This window comes from Lupinus angustifolius, chromosome LG05 (genome assembly GCF_001865875.1).
Source record: "Lupinus angustifolius cultivar Tanjil chromosome LG05, LupAngTanjil_v1.0, whole genome shotgun sequence".
NCBI classification, from domain to species: Eukaryota; Viridiplantae; Streptophyta; class Magnoliopsida; order Fabales; family Fabaceae; genus Lupinus; species Lupinus angustifolius.
Window position 1 is genome coordinate 10,558,235 of NC_032013.1, and position 19,313 is coordinate 10,577,547.

General features: G+C 32.8%; 1 protein-coding gene across 1 annotated transcript in view; it reads left to right on the forward strand.

The window, feature by feature from the left end:
- Window positions 1–7,872, forward strand: part of LOC109347752 (protein RAE1-like) — an 8,599-nt gene extending 727 nt beyond the window's left edge. Inside the window, exons 2-12 of the mRNA XM_019587793.1 lie at window positions 1,998–2,075; window positions 2,237–2,323; window positions 3,313–3,390; window positions 3,504–3,697; window positions 4,383–4,524; window positions 5,171–5,251; window positions 5,792–5,920; window positions 6,013–6,090; window positions 6,580–6,651; window positions 6,802–6,882; window positions 7,453–7,872. Coding sequence (XP_019443338.1) covers window positions 2,022–2,075; window positions 2,237–2,323; window positions 3,313–3,390; window positions 3,504–3,697; window positions 4,383–4,524; window positions 5,171–5,251; window positions 5,792–5,920; window positions 6,013–6,090; window positions 6,580–6,651; window positions 6,802–6,882; window positions 7,453–7,503 — 1,047 coding nt within the window. The 5' untranslated portion in view covers window positions 1,998–2,021 and the 3' untranslated portion in view covers window positions 7,504–7,872. The remainder of the gene's footprint in view (window positions 1–1,997; window positions 2,076–2,236; window positions 2,324–3,312; window positions 3,391–3,503; window positions 3,698–4,382; window positions 4,525–5,170; window positions 5,252–5,791; window positions 5,921–6,012; window positions 6,091–6,579; window positions 6,652–6,801; window positions 6,883–7,452) is intronic.

The window sequence follows — 19,313 nt, forward strand, 5'->3', positions numbered from 1 at the left end:
AGGAAACAATTTTATACATCACCATTTCAAAAAAATTAAAAATTTACCCATTTTTCCGCATTGTTTTTTAGAAGTATTTTTCGGGGTGTTACAGTAATACCTTTTGTTGATTTAGTAATTTCTAAACCAATGAAATACTTCAGAGGACCAAGGTCCTTGATTTTAAACAAAGAATGTAAATGTTGCTTCACTAAATTGATTTTTGTGGTATCATTGCTACATAGAATGAGATTATCCACATATATGAGAAAAACAATGAATTTAGAAGTAGTGGTATTAGTAAACAAAGAATCATCACTCTAACATGTCCAATCATTTTCAAGAAATCATATCATGAATCATGCATTGAGATTTGTCAAAAATCAACTAACAATGCGAGGAATTCTCAAGCTTTTGTATGAATATTATATTAAACTTGAATTCAGGGACAAACAAGACATCACATAGTATGAAAGTATTAGAAAACTTTACTGTTCTAGAGAATTGAGCTCGAATAGTGGCACCATTTGGTTTTGGTGTTACCGAGTGTAGAAGAATCTATGGATTCATAGGTTGGCCAAAGTGATCATCCACAACATTGTTAACTACATTAGTGTTAGATCTTAGCTTGTTAGTTCCAAAATTTGGGGAGAAACCATGCTTAAAATAACATGTTTCAAATATATATTTTTCTTTCTTACAATAGGTACAAACTTTAACACTATTGCCTCTTCCACCATAACCTCTATCAAGAACTCTATCTCTATCTTGTTGAAATTCTCATTGAAATTTCAAAGAAGCTTGTTCAAATGACAATCCTTCTAGAAGTGTATATTTGTTGAGATTTGTTTTCATTTCCTATTTATAACTAATTTGCTGAGTTGGGTAAGAGAAACCAACTAACTTCCTTCACCAATAAGCAATGTCAAGTTTGCTATAAGTGAAGAAGGAAATTAACTAAAATAACCAATGTTGTGAAATCCGAGCCAAACGTTAAACCGGGAGAGGGTTGTATTAGGTTTAACTTATTTAAATGGTTAAAATGTCCGATCACCAGATGATTCCATACATAATTAATATTTTTTATCTATAAATATATAGTTATATATAAATGTAAAACTTTATATAATTAATAATTATGTATAACTTTATTGAAGTAATAACATCTTCATCTTTTCTTGGATCGTAATAAAACAAAATATTAGAGCAATTTTACATTTTTTATTTTTAAGTGAACCGTCCGGTTTACTTCTCGGTTTAATCCGGTTTAACCAGGTTTACCATGGTCGAACAAAATTTATGTGTTCAAAGTGGTTCAACTCTCATTCAGTTAAGACTACAAATCAGGACAGTTTTCAAGTATGGTTAATGATCGGATCGTCCAGTTTAGTAAAATATGTCAATAATTACAAATAGGAACCCTACTTATGTTATCCTTCATTTTCAACCTTTTTCATTCCTACATCATCATTCCTGCTCAATATTCCCTGTAAGTTTTAAATTTTTAAAAATAAAATAATTCCAAAATAAATCTTATGATATTGGACTTTATAATACACATATGTATATGAAGAAATGTCTCTTATCAAGGTAAAATATCCTCACTCCCACCTTTAATTTTCTTGTTACATTTATTCTTTATCAACTCCAAAGAAAACTTATGACAAAGATATAAGAATATGGTATTTAAAAATAAGTAAGCTTAGCATTATTTATATTATTAACTTTTTATTTAGGGGTCAATAAGTCAATAATAATAATAAATATGAATTTTTGATGATAGACTTATAATGTAAAAATCTTTATACCATTATTATTGACAATGTGTAAAAATTTATAGACAGTTATTCAGTTAGTGTATGAGCCACAATTCATTTCTAATACTTTCATTTGAAACTCAATAATAAAAAAAAAGAATAAAAAAAAAAAAAGAATGATAGATAATAAAATAACACCTTAAATAAGTAGTAGTGATGCCTAGCTTAATTTGGAAGCACTCTTTTCTCTGCTTAAATAAGTAAAACTGAATTGATTTCATAAAAATGTCAACTTTTGGTGTCGCTGCTAATAATACAAACCCCAACAAATCCTACGAGGTTTCATTCTCATTCTATATTCTTCACTCTTCAATTCTTTAACCTAATCTTAATGCTTATTTTTATTTCATTCTTTTTATGATTGGAACCATATTTATTTATTTAATTATTTATTTGCCTATTTGGATTCACATAACATAAGAAAGAATTGAAATTTGCAGTTAATTCAACCACCCAGTGATTCTATTTCAAGTCTTTGTTTCAGTTCCAAAGCTAATTTCCTTGTTGCTACTTCATGGGATAACCAGGTTTGCTCTACTTTCTAATCTCTGGTAACAGCTTTTTTTTATTTAAATTATTGCAATATTGCATTTAGTGCACTTTGGGTAAACAAATTAATTAACTGTTTATTAAATAATTTGCACTGAAAAAAAATGAAAATAACTTGTTTTGAAGAAGAAAAAAAAACTTATAGAAAGATCATAGACCGGAGTCATAAGGTGGTCGGATGGTTAGATGTAGAATTTAAGGAATGAAGTGAAAGAGACTATGAGTTCGAGTCTCACCCACAGGAAAATACTAATATGTGATAATTGATTAGCTTAAAAGAGCATCATTTATGAGGAGAATAGATGTATGCAACTTACCTCTCAAGCAAAGAGACTGTTTCTGGGATTTGAACCCATAACGTCTAGGCCATAAGGCAAGCAACCTTATTGTTGTGTCTTGCCGTTGCATCGAGGCTCACCTTCTTGATAATTGATTAGCTTATTGAAATAGTTTGGAGTGTGTTTTGTTGAAAATATTTCAGCCAAAATAAGCTGATGGAGGTCTTAATATTCATAACTCAACAACCTAAGGTGTTTGGCAAAAATATGATTATAATCCTTCAACTAATTTTGAGTCAAAGTAAGTTTAACTTTGAAGCTACACTTTATTATTATTTGATAATCTGATTGTTCAGAACCAAAATACTATAATATTCTTATAAAGCACAAATAAGCGCTCTATAAGATTTTCCCAAAGGCCACTTTGGTAGCATTTGGTTGACCTGTTAGAATAGGACATAGCATAATGTATGGGTTGTAATGTATGGTTGGTGTGTTTCATAAATACAATTGAACACAAAGATAAAAGTAGAGATTTTGGCTTCACTATAAGAGGTGGAACCAAAGAGAACTGAACACTATCTTCTATTATGTTCTGTCTGCATGTCAAAAGCAACCTTAATTTATTATTATTTTACCAGACGTCAAGATACTTGGTTTAAAATTTGTTGAATTTTTCTTTTTGGCAGGTCCGATGTTGGGAGATAATGAAGAATGGGACTGTTTTGAACAGTGCACCAAAGGCTTCAATTTCTCATGACCAACCGGTAATGAATTTGAGTTTGAAAACAAGGATTGTTATTATTATTATTAATATTCTTTGAGAGTAAAGTGGGATTGGCCTTACTTTTTAACTTAATGTTTTCTGTATTGTTTTTAGGTTTTGTGCTCTGCTTGGAAGGATGACGGAACAACAGTCTTTTCTGGAGGCTGTGACAAGCAAGTCAAGATGTGGCCACTTACATCTGGTGGACAACCAACGACTGTTGCCATGCATGATGCTCCCATCAAAGACCTCGCATGGATACCGGAGATGAATCTTTTGGCAACAGGAAGCTGGGATAAGACCCTCAAGTATGCATATACTATTATTTTCTTCATTTACTTATAAAAGAGACTTGGAATGTGTGGGTTACCTTTTATTTTTCATGGTAGTGATGTGAATTTAAATTGTGAAGCACATTTATTATCGTGTCTTTTCTAGCATATTTGAGTTAGGGCCAATGCGAATGAGCATTACTTTAGACAGTAGACAACATTCTGATATATGTATAAAATACTCAAGAAAAAGTAACCATGACCATGTGAAAGTATATGGTTGTGTTTGGGTGACATACTACTTTATTTTAGGCCACACGTTTTGATAACATATAAATATTCAGGTGACCTTTTTCTTTTATTGCACATTCAGTTCTGAGTTATGTGCTTTTGTTAATTGATAGGCAACAATTGACATAATACATTGAATTGAACTTATAATATCCTATCTACAGACTTATAGCTCAGAGTTGGTGGTTTCATTCGGAACACTTTATTTTCACCCTGTTTCTGTCTTTCTAATTATTTGCTGAAAGCAAAACTTTTCAAGAAGTTTATGATTGTCTCTTTGGAAACTGATGTTGCTACTGGAATTGCTTGTATTTTGTTCAGAAAAAAATGAATTTTCTATTGTATTTCCTTTTATTGGTACCTGTATGGTGGTGGCTTCCATTGAAGTTTTAGTTGCTTCATTAACTATTTTATGCTTTGTTTTATTTAGGTATTGGGATACAAGGCAGCCAAATCCTGTGCATACTCAACAACTCCCTGATCGCTGCTATTCACTGACCGTGAAGCATCCTCTGATGGTTGTGGGAACTGCAGATAGAAATTTGATTGTCTTCAACTTGCAGAATCCTCAGGTGATTTTTCATTTTTTCTGAAACAATTTTCCGTAATGCTCTTGTTGCTTGTAGCCTTATAACTTATAAGCAATGGCTTGGTGGCTTGGTGTTAATGTTGATATTTATACTTGGGTGATGAAATTTCAACAAGAATTTCTTGTTAGTATCCAATTTGAGTAAGATGGTTGCTAGTGTATCCTTTTGCAAGATAATGTGAAATATTCATTATCTGCTTTTGCCCTGTGCAAGGGTAATGAACAGTGTAGAAAGAGAGATTTGAAAGAGGGTAAGAAGACAGTCTCTGTGATTGATTGCTTAATCTCAGAGCCTTTCCTTTCTTATTCCTCTGTTAAATATAACCGATCTCTCTAACTAGCAACTAACCAACCAACTCCTCTAACTGTCACTAACTATTTCCCCCTTTTCTCCCCTCATACATTCACCTTCGAGGCCCTGTTTTCATTTGTCTGATGTCTAAAAGCATGTGTGCTTACTTTTTTTTGTCGAAGTTATACTGGTCACATGATTTGTTTTTAGTTCATTTTTTCTACTATTTCTAATTTTCCATTATTTTGATGAGGAAAAATTAAGGACTTCCATTTTCATTTTAATATTTGAGTTGCAATTAATGTCAATAGATGCCGATATTATATGTTTTTCTTAGGCTGAGTACAAAAGAATTGTATCACCCTTGAAGTATCAGACAAGATGTGTTGCTGCTTTTCCAGACCAGCAAGGTTTTTTGGTATGTTTTCACCTCCCACTTACAATCAAATATCCTCATACAAGTCTTATTTATTGTTGTTCTATTTTGTTTAATTTCATTACTGCCGTGATGTATGGTAATTCTCCAATTTGTGTGTGGCTTATATGCCACTCTGCTAAGAACCTCCACTGATTGAGGATACTCTATTGTTACATGTGCATTAAGGATTTAGCAAACTGGGTTGTTAATGCGCCATTTGCTAAAATGAGGTTAAACTGATATCTCTCGGAGGATAATGTCGATGCCTTATTTATAGAGAGTGCAATCAGTTCTATGTATGTCGTTGTTTCCCTTTGCCAGGCTTGTTTTGTACATATACAAACTCAGACATCATCGATTCTGTCTGTTGTTTCAATTTAAACAGTTTCCCGTTACTTGTTTACTCTCTTTGTTATCTTCATGCTATCATTATTGCTATCGGTCCAATTGTTGCTGTGTGTTCACTGAAAAACATTACCTTTTGGGCTCCAAAAATTTAAATTCTTGACATTATTGAGTACTGACCATGCTGCTCTGTAGATCGGCTCTATAGAGGGAAGGGTTGGAGTGCATCACCTGGATGATTCACAACAAGGCAAAAATTTTACTTTCAAATGCCACAGAGAGAATAATGAGATATATTCAGTCAACTCCTTAAACTTCCATCCGGTAACACATTACCATATCAAAATTACTTAAATTTCATTTCGAAAGTTGTCGATTTAATATTCTTGTGAGATATTAATTGAAGTCTTATTCAGGTACATCACACTTTTGCAACTGCTGGATCTGATGGTGCTTTTAACTTCTGGGATAAGGACAGTAAACAAAGACTTAAGGTTCGTGCTTTTCTCTAATACTTCTCACTTGCCCTTCCTTGCTGAAACTGATCCCTAGATTTTTTTTAAAAATTGAAACACACTTTTCACATTTTTTCCATCTTGTGAAATGTTGTGGCTACTTGATTGTGTTCAGTCATAAATATATGTATGATCCATCTGTATGTATGACTGAACACATGTTTCCAATCACCAACAAGATATTGTTGTTTTTCTCCTTTTTAAGTATTTTTCTGAGTATGGGGCACTTGTCTAATTTGCATGTTATCACATACTATAAATGGGAAGTATGAATCCTTTTCAATATCAGATTTGGATGTTAGTTTCTTTTTGGGTTCTTAGAGCCCTGATTACTATATTGATCATGTATCAAGATCTTGAAAGTAATACATTGTATTCTGTACACTCTCAGTCATTGTTTTGAAGTATTTGTTGTTATTTTGAAGTATTTGCTGTTATTGTCATTCTTCTAACACATGTGTTCTATAGGCTATGCAAAGGTGTAGTCAGCCGATACCTTGCAGTACATTCAACAACGATGGCTCCATATATGCTTATGCGGTATGTCTCATATTGATGTTGCAATCTTTTATTCTTCATGCACTTGCTCTAAAAATACTTGAACGAACATCACTTGCCCTTTGCTGACATGCTGACACGACCCTTCATTCAATTGGCCGTAATTTGGTGCTGAAACTTTCTTATGTCTAGGTCTGTTATGATTGGAGCAAGGGTGCTGAAAATCACAATCCCGCTACGGCAAAGAACTACATATATTTGCATTTACCACAGGTACACTTGTGCATACATGCATTTTTAATGTGTTGATTAATCTTCCTATGTACATATTATATTACAACTACTTTGTATGTGTAATTGAATAATATGTGGTAGATAGTAAATATTGAAACAGAATGGAAAGGATAATAATGCTATTCTGTCATTTGGTGTACATGTATCTTGAGAAATGAAAAGCAAGGATGTGCTTGTTCACAATTATTTTTTGTCTTTAAATCGTGTCCCGATTAACTTGCTGCTTGGATTTGGATACTCTGAAGTAAAATTTTGTCTAAAGTTAGCAACTAAGGTTTTACCCCGCCTTGATTTGATGAATTATATCTTGATCTTAATCCAAAAAATGATTTAAGGGTGGATAGAGATAACTTGCTCACTTTAGAGGTTCCAAATCGAACACGGTTTTTAAAGGGTACCATACAAACAAGACGCGAGTTGAGAGATGCTTCCATCATCTTAGTCACAAATACATTCATACATGAGATTAACTAGTCCTTTACATTTTTTCCTTTCAATTCAACAAGCTTGAGAGTTTTGGAGTATAACTTTCTTTTCTCGTATGAGCAGGAGTCCGATGTTAAAGGCAAGCCACGAGCCGGAGCAATGGGTAGAAAGTAAAACCTTGTGTTAAAGGTCCTTTGTGATTTGGTGCATTCATCTAAGGGTCTTAAACTGGCTTGTACAGATCATATCATTCAAAGTTCTGGTTCAACATCTATATTGTTCCTTCTTTCACTCACTAAAAACCACAAAATGAAAATGATTGTCACACATACTTAGGGTCACTTATTCAAAATTTGTCTAAGGTTTTGACCTTCATTATGATACGACATTGTTACGTTTGATACATGTAGACGACCCAAACTATCGGGATTTGCTCCGTATGGTTTGTCGATGTTTTTGCTTTGTGGTTCTACCAGCTTTGATGATTTAGGATTAGATTGCTGCTCTTTTATGCCATGTATAGATTCACTTTCAGATGATTTCTTTTCCAGTTTTTATGTGCATGGATCATGATATTATGATATTATGATTATGTTTAATGTTATCCTTATTACTAAGAATGGAATATACTTAAACGCGGTGGTGCTTAAATGTGATCAAAATCATTACAACTTAAACCAAAGTTGTTAGTAAACAACCTTTGAAGATTGTTTAAAAAGTGTAGCTTAATGTATGAGACTTTTATGTAGTGAGGTATAAGGATAAAAAATTTATACAATCTTCTACCCCAACCTTTTAATATTGCTTGTTTGGCCAAAATAGAAACCGATTAATTAGTACATATAATTATTGTTAGGATCCGTTTGTGAGATAAGTTTTGGAGGGAATGAGAAGAAAAGGGAAGACTTTAGAGTAATCTTACAAGTATGTTTTATGTCTTTGGAGTCTTATTTTTCCTTTCATTCTCTTCCAAATCTAACTCACAAACATATTGTTACGGTATTTAATATGTGAGGGAAACAAAATGAGTTGATGGTGGAATCAAAGTGTATAAAGATGCATGACTCTTAATATGTTAAATGACTTTTAAGATCCTTGTCATGATATAATTTAAGGAATGAAGATCCTCTATCTTAATTGTCTTAATTGTGTTCCTAATGGTGTCCTCACAAATTGTAATGGGTTTTCAATTAAATAAAAAAATCATAAAAGCAAAATTATGTTAGTTAGTGTAATTTGAATATTTAATTAGATAAAGACAGGAAAATACAAGAATTTTGGGACATGTAATCTCACTTCATAATTTAAGATGATAAAGTTTAAGGGAAAGAAAAGCATGTGAAAGTGAACCCCACCAAATGAGAAATGACTATTTATTATCTTATGTGACCCACCACAAGTTGAAAATTCTTCTACATGACTTTGAAAATTTCTAATATCGAAGTGTTTTGGTCTAGACTAGCCATGTTTGAGTAGATATGAAGAAAGGAACATATAATGCCACGTAAAGTTTCATCTCATTGAAAATTATGAATGCTTAGGATTTCATATGATTCTCAAAGCACGCGTAATCTTTAGCTTTTTCCCTTGGTCGTTAAAACCACTACATGGTATGGTCATTAGAACTACAAATGAAACATAAAATAAACATCTTTGTTATGTATGATTATTTTGTTTATCGACAACTACTATTTTTTTGTTGGAAAGAAATGTCAACCTCATTATTTTTCTTATTTTGTGTATGATTTTTTACTTAAGTTCATTATTTAGATCTCTATTGCTTTGGACTCCTTATTCATATAAAGTGTTATCAAAGTGAAAGGCTCAATTAGGAAGAGTTACTATTGATGGTGGTTGTTTGTGGATTCATGTGTAAGAGTTCATGTGGTTTTGTGTAGAAACTAGAAAATAATTCCAACTCAAAGAGGTTTCAATATTAATGATTCATATTTGAGGGTACATTGTTAGGAATTCCAAGTATAAGTAATGTGTGGGTATAAAGAAGTTCCATGTTGAAAAAGAATGAATATGTTTCGGTGCATATAAAGTATAAGAATCATAAGCATAAATAAAGCCTTAAGTTTTTTTGGTCAAAATGTGATTCCTAACTCATTTATATGTGATTCTTCATTTATGTTTATTAATTAGATCCTTCATTGTGCTGAATTTCGCATTCATATAAATCTCTTGAAAAATAATTATTAGACTTTGTTGTACAAAATTGTTATCACTACCCGATTCGGTTGAAAACGGGCTTTACCACTTAAGAAGAGGTGAACTTGATTTCAACATCATTAAAATGATTTGGATTTGTCTTTTGTTGGATCACACAAGAAGAAAAGAAGAAGATGAATGAAGAAGATGATAAGATGAAGTTATAGAATAAATTTGAGGCACTTTCTATTTCTGGAAAAATCAGTTAGTTAAGTTTGGTATGCACATCTATTTATAGTAAGTTTCCTAACTAACTAAACTACCTCTTTTGAATTACATTCTAACACCCCCCATGATTCAAAACAACACATAACGAAAAATTCCAGCCAAATTCCAGCCCTCACATATCACCTAGACAGCAAATCCCTATCATCTTCCTTAAGCATTTGAACCTTTCTATCTTCAAAGCCTTGGTCATGATGTCTGCCAATTGCACCTCTGTTTTGCAGTGAGATAGCTTGATTTTTCTTTCAGCCACTTGTTGTCTAATGTAGTGGTACTTTGTCTCTATGTGTTTGCTTCTGCCATGGGAAACCGGATTTCGTGCTAGATCAATGGCTGACTTGCTATCTACCATTAGTTCAACTTCATTGCTTTCTGTCATGCCAATTTCCATCAACATAGATGATAACCAAGATGCTTGACATGCTGCTGAACAGGCAGCTATGTACTCTGCCTCACAGGTTGACAAGGCAACAACCTTTTGTTTCTTGGAGCACCAAGATATTGGTGCCCCTGCTATGATGAAAACATATCCCATAGTGCTCTTCCTATCCAAAATGTCTCCACACCAATCCGAATCAGAGTAGGCCATGAGATGTGGTCTGATTCTTTCATCTTCATGAGGAAACACAATGCCAAAATCCATTGTTCCTTTCAGATACCTTAGGACTCTCTTGGCTGCAAGCATGTGAGATTGTTTTGGATTGCTCATGAATCTGCTGGTTACTCCTACACTGAATGAGATTTCTGGTCCGGTATGGCATATGTATCTCAAGCTTCCTACAATTTGCCTGAAAACAGTTGCATCAACAGGCTCTTCCTTTTCACAATTTCCTAGCCTTTGATTCAGTTCAGCTGGAGTTTCAGTAGGATTGCAGTTTATCATTTTAAACTTGTTGAGAATCTCCAGCATGTACTTCTTTTGATGCATGAAAACTCCTTTGTTTGTGTATTGAAATTCCAGACCAAGGAAGTATGCTAGTTTTCCTAGGTCTGTCATTTCAAATTCCCCTTTTAGGCTGCCTTTGAGTTCTTCAATTCCTTTAGAACAGCTACCTGTTATGAGCAAATCATCAACATAAAGGCAAATTAGTAGGATATCCTTGTTCTGGTTTGTGGTTTTGGTGTACACCCCATATTCTACTTCACACTTCAGGAAACCAGAGTTGGAAAGGAACTTGTCAATCCTTTTGTTCCAAGTTCTAGGTGTCTGCTTCAAACCATAGAGAGCCTTGTTGAGTCTGAGTACTTTGTGTTCATTTCCTTTGTTGATGAAGCCTGGTGGTTGAGTGACATACACCAATTCCTCTAGAGGGCCATTGAGGAAAGCTGATTTCACATCTAGTTGCCACAGATTCCAGTTTCTCCAGCTAGCTAGTGCAACAATAAGTCTCACTGTCTCTAGCCTAGCTACTGGTGCAAACACTTCAGAGTAATCAAGCCCTTTCTTCTTCATAAACCCTTTGGCTACAAGCCTAGCTTTATGTTTTTCTATGGAGCCATCAGGTCTTAGTTTGACCTTGAAGATCCACTTCACTGATATAGGCTTCTTTTTATCTGGCAGCTCTACTAGTTCCCATGTGTTGTTCTTTTCAATGGACTTGATTTCTTCCAACATGGCTGCTCTCCAAGTGCTACTGGATGCTGCTTCTTCAAAACTTATTGATTCTGCATCAGCAAATAATGCCATGTGTTGTACTATGTCACCCTCTTGGTTCACATCATCATCAGGGTTCATTACATAGTCTGATAGCCAGGGTGGTGGATTTCTTGTCCTTGTTGATCTGTGTCTTTCTTGCTGAGGTGATGTAGTTGTGTCTGCTCTGCCCTCATGCACCATTGATTCATCAGTTTCCCAATCTATTTGTATTTTAGCCAGAGGTGTGTGATTCTCCTGCATACTTCTCCAAGAGTTTAGCTCATCAAAGAAAACATCCCTGCTGAATGTTATCTGTTTTGTGTCAGGGTTATATAGTTTGTATGACCCTGTTGAGTTGTAGCCCAATAAGATCATAGCCTCAGCCTTGTTGTCAAGCTTTCTTCTCTTCTGGTCTGGTACATGTCTATAGCACAAGGATCCAAAGATTCTGAGATGTTTCACAGAGGGTTTGATACCTGACCATGCTTCTTCAGGGACTTGGTTATCAAGCTTCTTTGTTAGGCACCTGTTCAGTATGTATGCTGCAGTAGCAGCTGCTTCTCCCCAATATTCATGAGAGAGTTCCTTACCTCTTAGCATACTTATAACCATGTTTAAGATGGTTCTATTTCTTCTCTCTGCTATACCATTATGCTGTGGTGTATAAGGAGCAGTCACCTCATGCACAATCCCTTGCTCTTTGCAGAAATCTTCAAACTCTTTTGAAGTGTACTCACCTCCTCCATCAGTTCTTAACACCTTGATGGATTTCTCTGATTGCTTCTCTACTAGAGTCTTGAACTCTTTGAATATTGAGAATGTATCACTCTTGTTCTTTATCAAATACAGCCATAGTTTTCTGCTTAACTCATCAACAAAAGTTACAAAATACATGCTTCCTCCTAGGGAAGGTGTGTCAAGAGGGCCACATACATCAGAGTATATGACATGTAGGAGGTCATTTGCTCTGGCAGGTGTGTGTGCACTGAATGATGACCTTGATTGTTTGCTTATTTGGCAACTATCACATACTTTGTTAGGGGCTTGGATTAGTGGTAGTCCCTTGACCATTTCTTTTGATCTTAGTAGATTCATGTATCTGAAGTTCAGATGTCCTAGCCTTAGGTGCCACAACCAAGATTCTTCTGTTAATGATGTTGCTGCTAGGCATTGAGTCTCAATTGTTCTAAGGCTAACCTGGAAGGTTCTGTTATGTGGAAGGGGTACTTTCAATACTATCTTGCTATTTGCATCAAATATTTCTAGGACTCCATGATGCATCTGGACAGAGAATCATTTTTCCACCAATTGTCCCAAGCTGAGTAGGTTACTTTTCATGCTTGGTACATATAGCACATCTGATATCATTACATTCTTCCCATCATTTCTGCAAATTAGGACATCACCTGTTCCTTCTGCCTGAATCAATCTGCTATCTGCAAATCTCACATTACTTTTCCTGCTCTCATCAAAGTTCACTAACCAATTTCTGTTTCCAGTCATGTGGTTTGAGCATCCTGAGTCTATGTACCACTTGTCATTGCTGTTTGATTCATCATTTGTGGTCATCATCAGTAATACTGGTTCATCATCCAGACTTTCAGTGCTCTCCTTCTTGACCAAGTATGCCTCAGTGTGATGCCTTCCTCTACCTTCTCCATGACTTGAGGTTGTTTGGCATTCACTACTGAAGTGGCCAATTTTGTTACAATTGAAGCACTTCAACTTCCTCCTATCAACCTTTTTCTTGTTGTTCTGCCATCACTGATTTTCACCCCTTCTTGTTGCCTGTTCTGCTTGGTCAGCCTCAACCCTTTCTTGATCTGAGGTTTGAGAGAATTTGTGATTGCCTCTTCTTTGTTCTCTACCTCTGCCTCTGCCCTTAGTCCACCCTTGCTACCATATCCTCCTCTCCTTGAGGTGTATGCTTGTAAGGCTTGTTCATTAGGTTTTTCCAAAGATCTTTCAATAAGTCTTTGTTCATGAGCCTCTAGAGAGCCTTGGAGGTCTACAATTTTCAGTTCCTCTAGGTTTGGACTCCTCAATTGCAACAATTATATGGTCAAATCTGGGGCTTAGTGTCCTCAATATCTTCTCCACTATGGCTTGATCTATCATCTTCTCACCACTGGCTTTCATAGCATTAGTGTGGCTAATGATTCGGTTGAAGAATTGTGCAATTTTCTCACTGGATTCCATTTGCATCAACTCATATTGCCTCCTCATGGTTTGTAATCTTGCCTTCTTCAATTGCTCTGCACCTTCATTGCTCTTTTCTAGAATATCCTAAGCTTTTTTTGTTGTTCTTGCCTCAGATATCTTTTCAAAGTGTGCTTCATCAACACACTGATGTAGCAAGAACATGGCCTTGCAATCTTTCTTCTTGCTTTCCTTGTACAGATTTCTTTGTGCCTCTGTTGACGAATCTGTTATTTTTGGGAAGCCTTCTTCTACAATTTCGTTCACTTCTTGGAATCCCATAATTGCTGACATTTGTATTCTCCACCTGTTCCAGTTCTTCCCGTCGAGGATTGGCAGGTTTGCAGGGAAGCCAGTTTGTCCCATTTGAGTAGTTTGTGCAGCAGAAAGAATGTTAGAGAGGAAAGTAGAAGAATGAAGAAAGAACGGGATAGATGATGATTGATTGAAGGTTGTTAGTGAGTGTTGTATGGCTCTTGATACCAGTTTGTTGGATCACACAAGAAGAAAATAAGAAGATGAATGAAGAAGATGATAAGATGAAGTTATGATAACTAAACTACCTCTTTTGAATTACATTCTAACTTCATTAAGTTTTTTGCCGTTAAAATGTAGAAAACTTTGTTTATACCCAAATTGAATAAAATGACCTTTTGAAGCTGATTTCTGAGCTCAGATATCGATTACAAATCGAAAAAGATATTAACACACTGTCTACCTATAATAAAGCAAATTCTCACTAAATGCATAGAGTTTTATACCCTTTAAAAAATACTTCATAAAAAAATATTTTATTTTTATTTTGTGTCAGACAAATGTTCACCATGCTCCTACATATCTTTAGTTTAATAAGGAAATCAAGACTACATAATTATGAGTTTTAAAATGATTAATTTGATTGTTTGATTTGATTAAAATTTTAGAAATTATTTAAATTGATTGAAGGGATTAATAGGCCAACATTGGTCACTTACCCTCTTCCCGCTTCAATAAATAATAGAGACAATACTAAAGACCGCAACCGCTTCTCGCTCGAAGAGAAAGAAAAAATATGTCATGATTCATAACTTCAACATCAAATCCCCATTAAAGCTTTTTTTTCAGATTAAATATTTTTTTAAAGAGCGAATTAATAGATAAAGAGCCGATATTGGTCATTTACCTCATTCATGCTTCAAAAAGTAACAAAGACAATACTAATGACCGTAACCGCTTAATCGACTCAAAGAGGAAAGATAGTAAATAACCAATTCCGACTCTTCGTCTATCAATTCTCTCTTTTAAAGTTTCTTTTATAAAATATATATATTTTGTTTTAACAATTAAATTTTAAGGGTATAAAAGTCCTTGTAATTGGCGAGGTCATGAGGATTTTGTTTTATTATGGACAGATCAAGTGTTATTACCTTTGCCATTATTCGTAATCGACTTTCGTGCTCCAAAACTTAGGTTTAAAGACTATTTTATCCAATTTAGCATAAATGAAGTTTTCTAGATTTTAATTGCAAAAAGAACATAATCATAATAACTCCAAATCTTTTGGAAAATGTCAAAATTGAATCCACCTCTTACTAAGTCTGAATGACAAATTGGAATCCACCTCTTACAAAATCTTAAGTGGAGTCATGACAAATTAATATACATAAGGATTAGATTATGTCTTTTATACGATAATATTATGAATGCAATGGTGATAATTCAATTTTCTCTTTCAACTATATGCGATTTGTAGGAAATACATAATAATGCATTAATAATAGTAAGTACATTACACTGAATATGGTTGGAAAATGCACGTGTTCTGCTTATTCAATAGCCACGTTCCTTTATATTATATTATATAAATATAAAGTCACATAAGTAGTAATAATTAAATAAGAAACTACACTATGCAACTCATCAAGACAAAAAAGTAGTTGCTATCATGCAAAATATATGTCCCTTTGATATAGCCATATCAAAAGGCCTGAAGTTGGAAAGAAAAAACTTAATTTTATTTGTACTAAATACTTTAGTTTGTGTTATATAACTTATCATTATTTTAAATTGTGGTTGTAGTTATGGTTATAATTATTGTAATTGCGACCATTACGTTAATTGAATCAACCTCGATAAATTTTAAAGATTCATTTGCAAAACTCAAATTCAAAACTTTGTTGTAAGAGAATCAAACTAGTTATACAGCAAAATGGAATAACATTGGTAAGGTGATATATGTTCCGTAATGTATTGTAGTGAAATTTTTGGTGGTTATCTATCCCCTTGAGAAGGTTGTTCACAAGTTTTTTTATTATCTATCCAATAAATAATTGTTTACTTTAAAAAAAGGTGGTTCATTTTTTGAACATTGAAATTTGTTGTAACCCTAGAGTTGATGTTTTTAATTTCATTCAGCAAAAGAGTAAATTACACTGACACATCCCGAGTTTTAGTGAAATTATACAAATCATTTCTCATTTTTTTACGCATACACAAACCTCATCATTATTATATTTTTATTACACTAATTATCCTTGCATGAGAAATAAGTGTATTCTTTTAAACAAAAAATATGATAAATGCAATTAAGTTAAACAAAACATGATATATTGATGAGACAAGTCCAAATAATATACAAATCAATTTATCTTTATTATTTTTAGTTAAAAAATACATCAACAATTCTAAAGAAATATTGTTTAAATCGCTCTTATACTATATCGTAACGAACCAAAAATAATAATGATGTATTGACTCATATATTATTTGGACTTGTCACCACAATGTATCATGTTTTTTTTTAACTAAATTGCATTTATCATATTTTTTGTTTAAAATATTAAACTTATTTTTCGTACAGAGGTGACTAGTGTAATGAAAGTATAAAAATTAGGGGAATTTGTACAGGTATAAAAATAATAAATTTATATAATTTCGCTAAAACTCAAGGGTATCAGGATAATTTACTCTTAATAAAACTGCTTTGAACTTAAAGAATCATGCCTGCAGTTAAAAGTAATGTTCATCATATTCTTACCAGATTTGTATTAGCCATTTTATGAATAATTATATTTTATAAAATGTATGATTGAATTTCACCTATATGGTATATATATATATATATGCATGCATGTATACCAATCCCTCCCAGTTGTGTGATTGTTCTCCTAACAAGTATTGTTCTCAGTAATCAAATCCTTAAATTTTAATCATCATGAGATTTAACAAAATTTTACACCATTAAATCAATGTCTTATTAATTCTTGTATATCATTTAATTTGCAACAATATAGAAGATCTAGCTATCTCTAGAAACGATGTTCTCTTCAGTTCAACCAGGACACCTACATATCATATTATAGAAATAACAAAGGTGAAGTCATGATTCACTATGCCAAAATAGCATAACAACAATGCTTAAAATTGTTATTTAATAGTACTTTTGTGATGTTTTTTATGTGAGCATAGTAGTACATAAAGTTATATTCAACAGCTTTTTTATAGCGTTGTAGAAAGTAGACATTTAACAGTGTTCACTAAAGCAAACGTTGTTAAATGTCTACTTTTTAAATAAGACAATATATCTCACAGACATTCTATCAAACATATGACAAACATGTCCAACTTCACCACATTTACAATAAATTTATTAAATCACCAACTGACTTCAACTACATTCAACCTTAACAGTTTCCAATATTATTAGATTACATGAGTAATGAGATCTTACGGAAATTGTTCATTTTTTCTCCTCTAATGTTCACCATAGCCAAAAACCTAGAAAACCATAACTGCATAACTTCACAACAAATAAAGACCACATTATTAGTAAAGAGAGAAATAAATGAGCTAAAATAAGATGACGATTTACCTTATGTTTGAAGATAAAAACCAAAAAACCAAAAATCGATAACTTGCTTGAAGAGAGAAATTAAAAAAAAAAAAGTAAATTATGGAGAAGAAGAAGAAAAATAAGTGAAATAATAAACTGAGTGATATGTATTATTTTGTAAAGTTTTGTTTTTGAATTTGAAAAGATCTCGCTCACTAAAACAAGCGTTGAATTATGACCTCTTTAACATCACTTTCTTCAATAAGCGATGTTAAAGATAACACCTTTAACAACACTTATTGAAAAGTGCTCTTAAATACATGAAGAAGTATGACCTTTAACATCACTTGCTTCAATAAGCGTTGTTAAAGATAACAAAAGATAATACATTTAACATTATTTTCTTCAATAAATGCTGTTAATTCTCTTCCGCCTTATATTTAACAACGTTCAACACATAAACACTATTAAATGAGCGTTGTTAAATATCAATTTTGTATAGTAATTATAGATTAATGTGAAAAAAGAGCAAACACAAAATGAATTATTCTAATTTTTTATCGGCAGAAATAATATTATTAATAATATACCATAGGTACGAAGAACTTATACAAATGGTACATTTGTAATAAAAAAATAATGTGAAAATTATTCTATTATATGTAGGTAAAGCTTTCAGCTAAGCTTGACACAAGGCATTTACTTATGGATCAATATTTACCATGTCAACGATGGATAGACACAAGTAAATTATATAACTTGATATATATGTGACTCCTAAAATAGTTTATCTATCAAATTATATTTTATAATGCATGCATGTCCTTTCATTATTCTTAGGGACCCCAAACTTAAATATAATAAAATTACAATATATTTCTTGTCTTTTACAAGAGATTTTATTATTATTATTATTTTTTGGAAAAGGACTGATAATCATATTGACTAGCTCTGCCTGCATAAAAAAACAAGAAAAGAATAATAAATTTTTCTATGATTTAAACATATCACTTTGGTATATTTTGTCACTAGATTGGACATGTAACGAATAAGGGGTTAGTTACAGTAATAAAAAAATGTTACATTTTTAAAGAGATTACTACCCAAGTTTAAAATTTAAAAGACAATTGCTAAAGTGACTTTTCTATTCATGAAAGTACAAAATGAGTTTGTCATTTAGCTATGATCAAGCATTCAATACAAAATATTTAGAGTAAATATTTATTTTAATCCGTCAAATTTTTGTGTATATTAATTTTGTTGAAAAATAATAATAATCCTTTAAAATATTAAATATAGACCAAATTAATCATTTAATAATTTTTTATAGGAATTATTTTAACTTACATTCACAATGTTTGATATTAGTTTGAACTTTTATTTTTCCCACTCACGACCCATGTAACAAGCTACACCAAGTAAGAAGTGTAGAACAATTAGTTCATAAGGACCGCCATTGTATAACCATTCATCAACGGATGCCGCTTCCCATATCGGGTAAAAGTGCAAACCGATAGCCGCAGAAGTAGGAATAATAGCACCCGAAATAATATTGTTTCCGTAAAGTAGAGATCCAGAAACAGGCTCACGAATACCATCAATATCTACTGGAAGGGCAGCAATGAAAGCGATAATAAATACAGAAGTTGCGGTCAATAAGGTAGGGATCATCAAAACACCAAACCATCCGATGTAAAGACGGTTTTCAGTGCTGATTATCCAGTTACAGAAGCGACTCCATAGGCTTTCGCTCTCGTGTCTCTCTAAAATTACAGTCATAGTAAAATCTTGGTTTATTTAATCACGTCTCTCTAATACGTAAAAAATTTATAAGGACTATCCACTAAAAAAAATATATGTTGGTTTACATTAATGTTAAATCCATCTAAAAAATAAAGT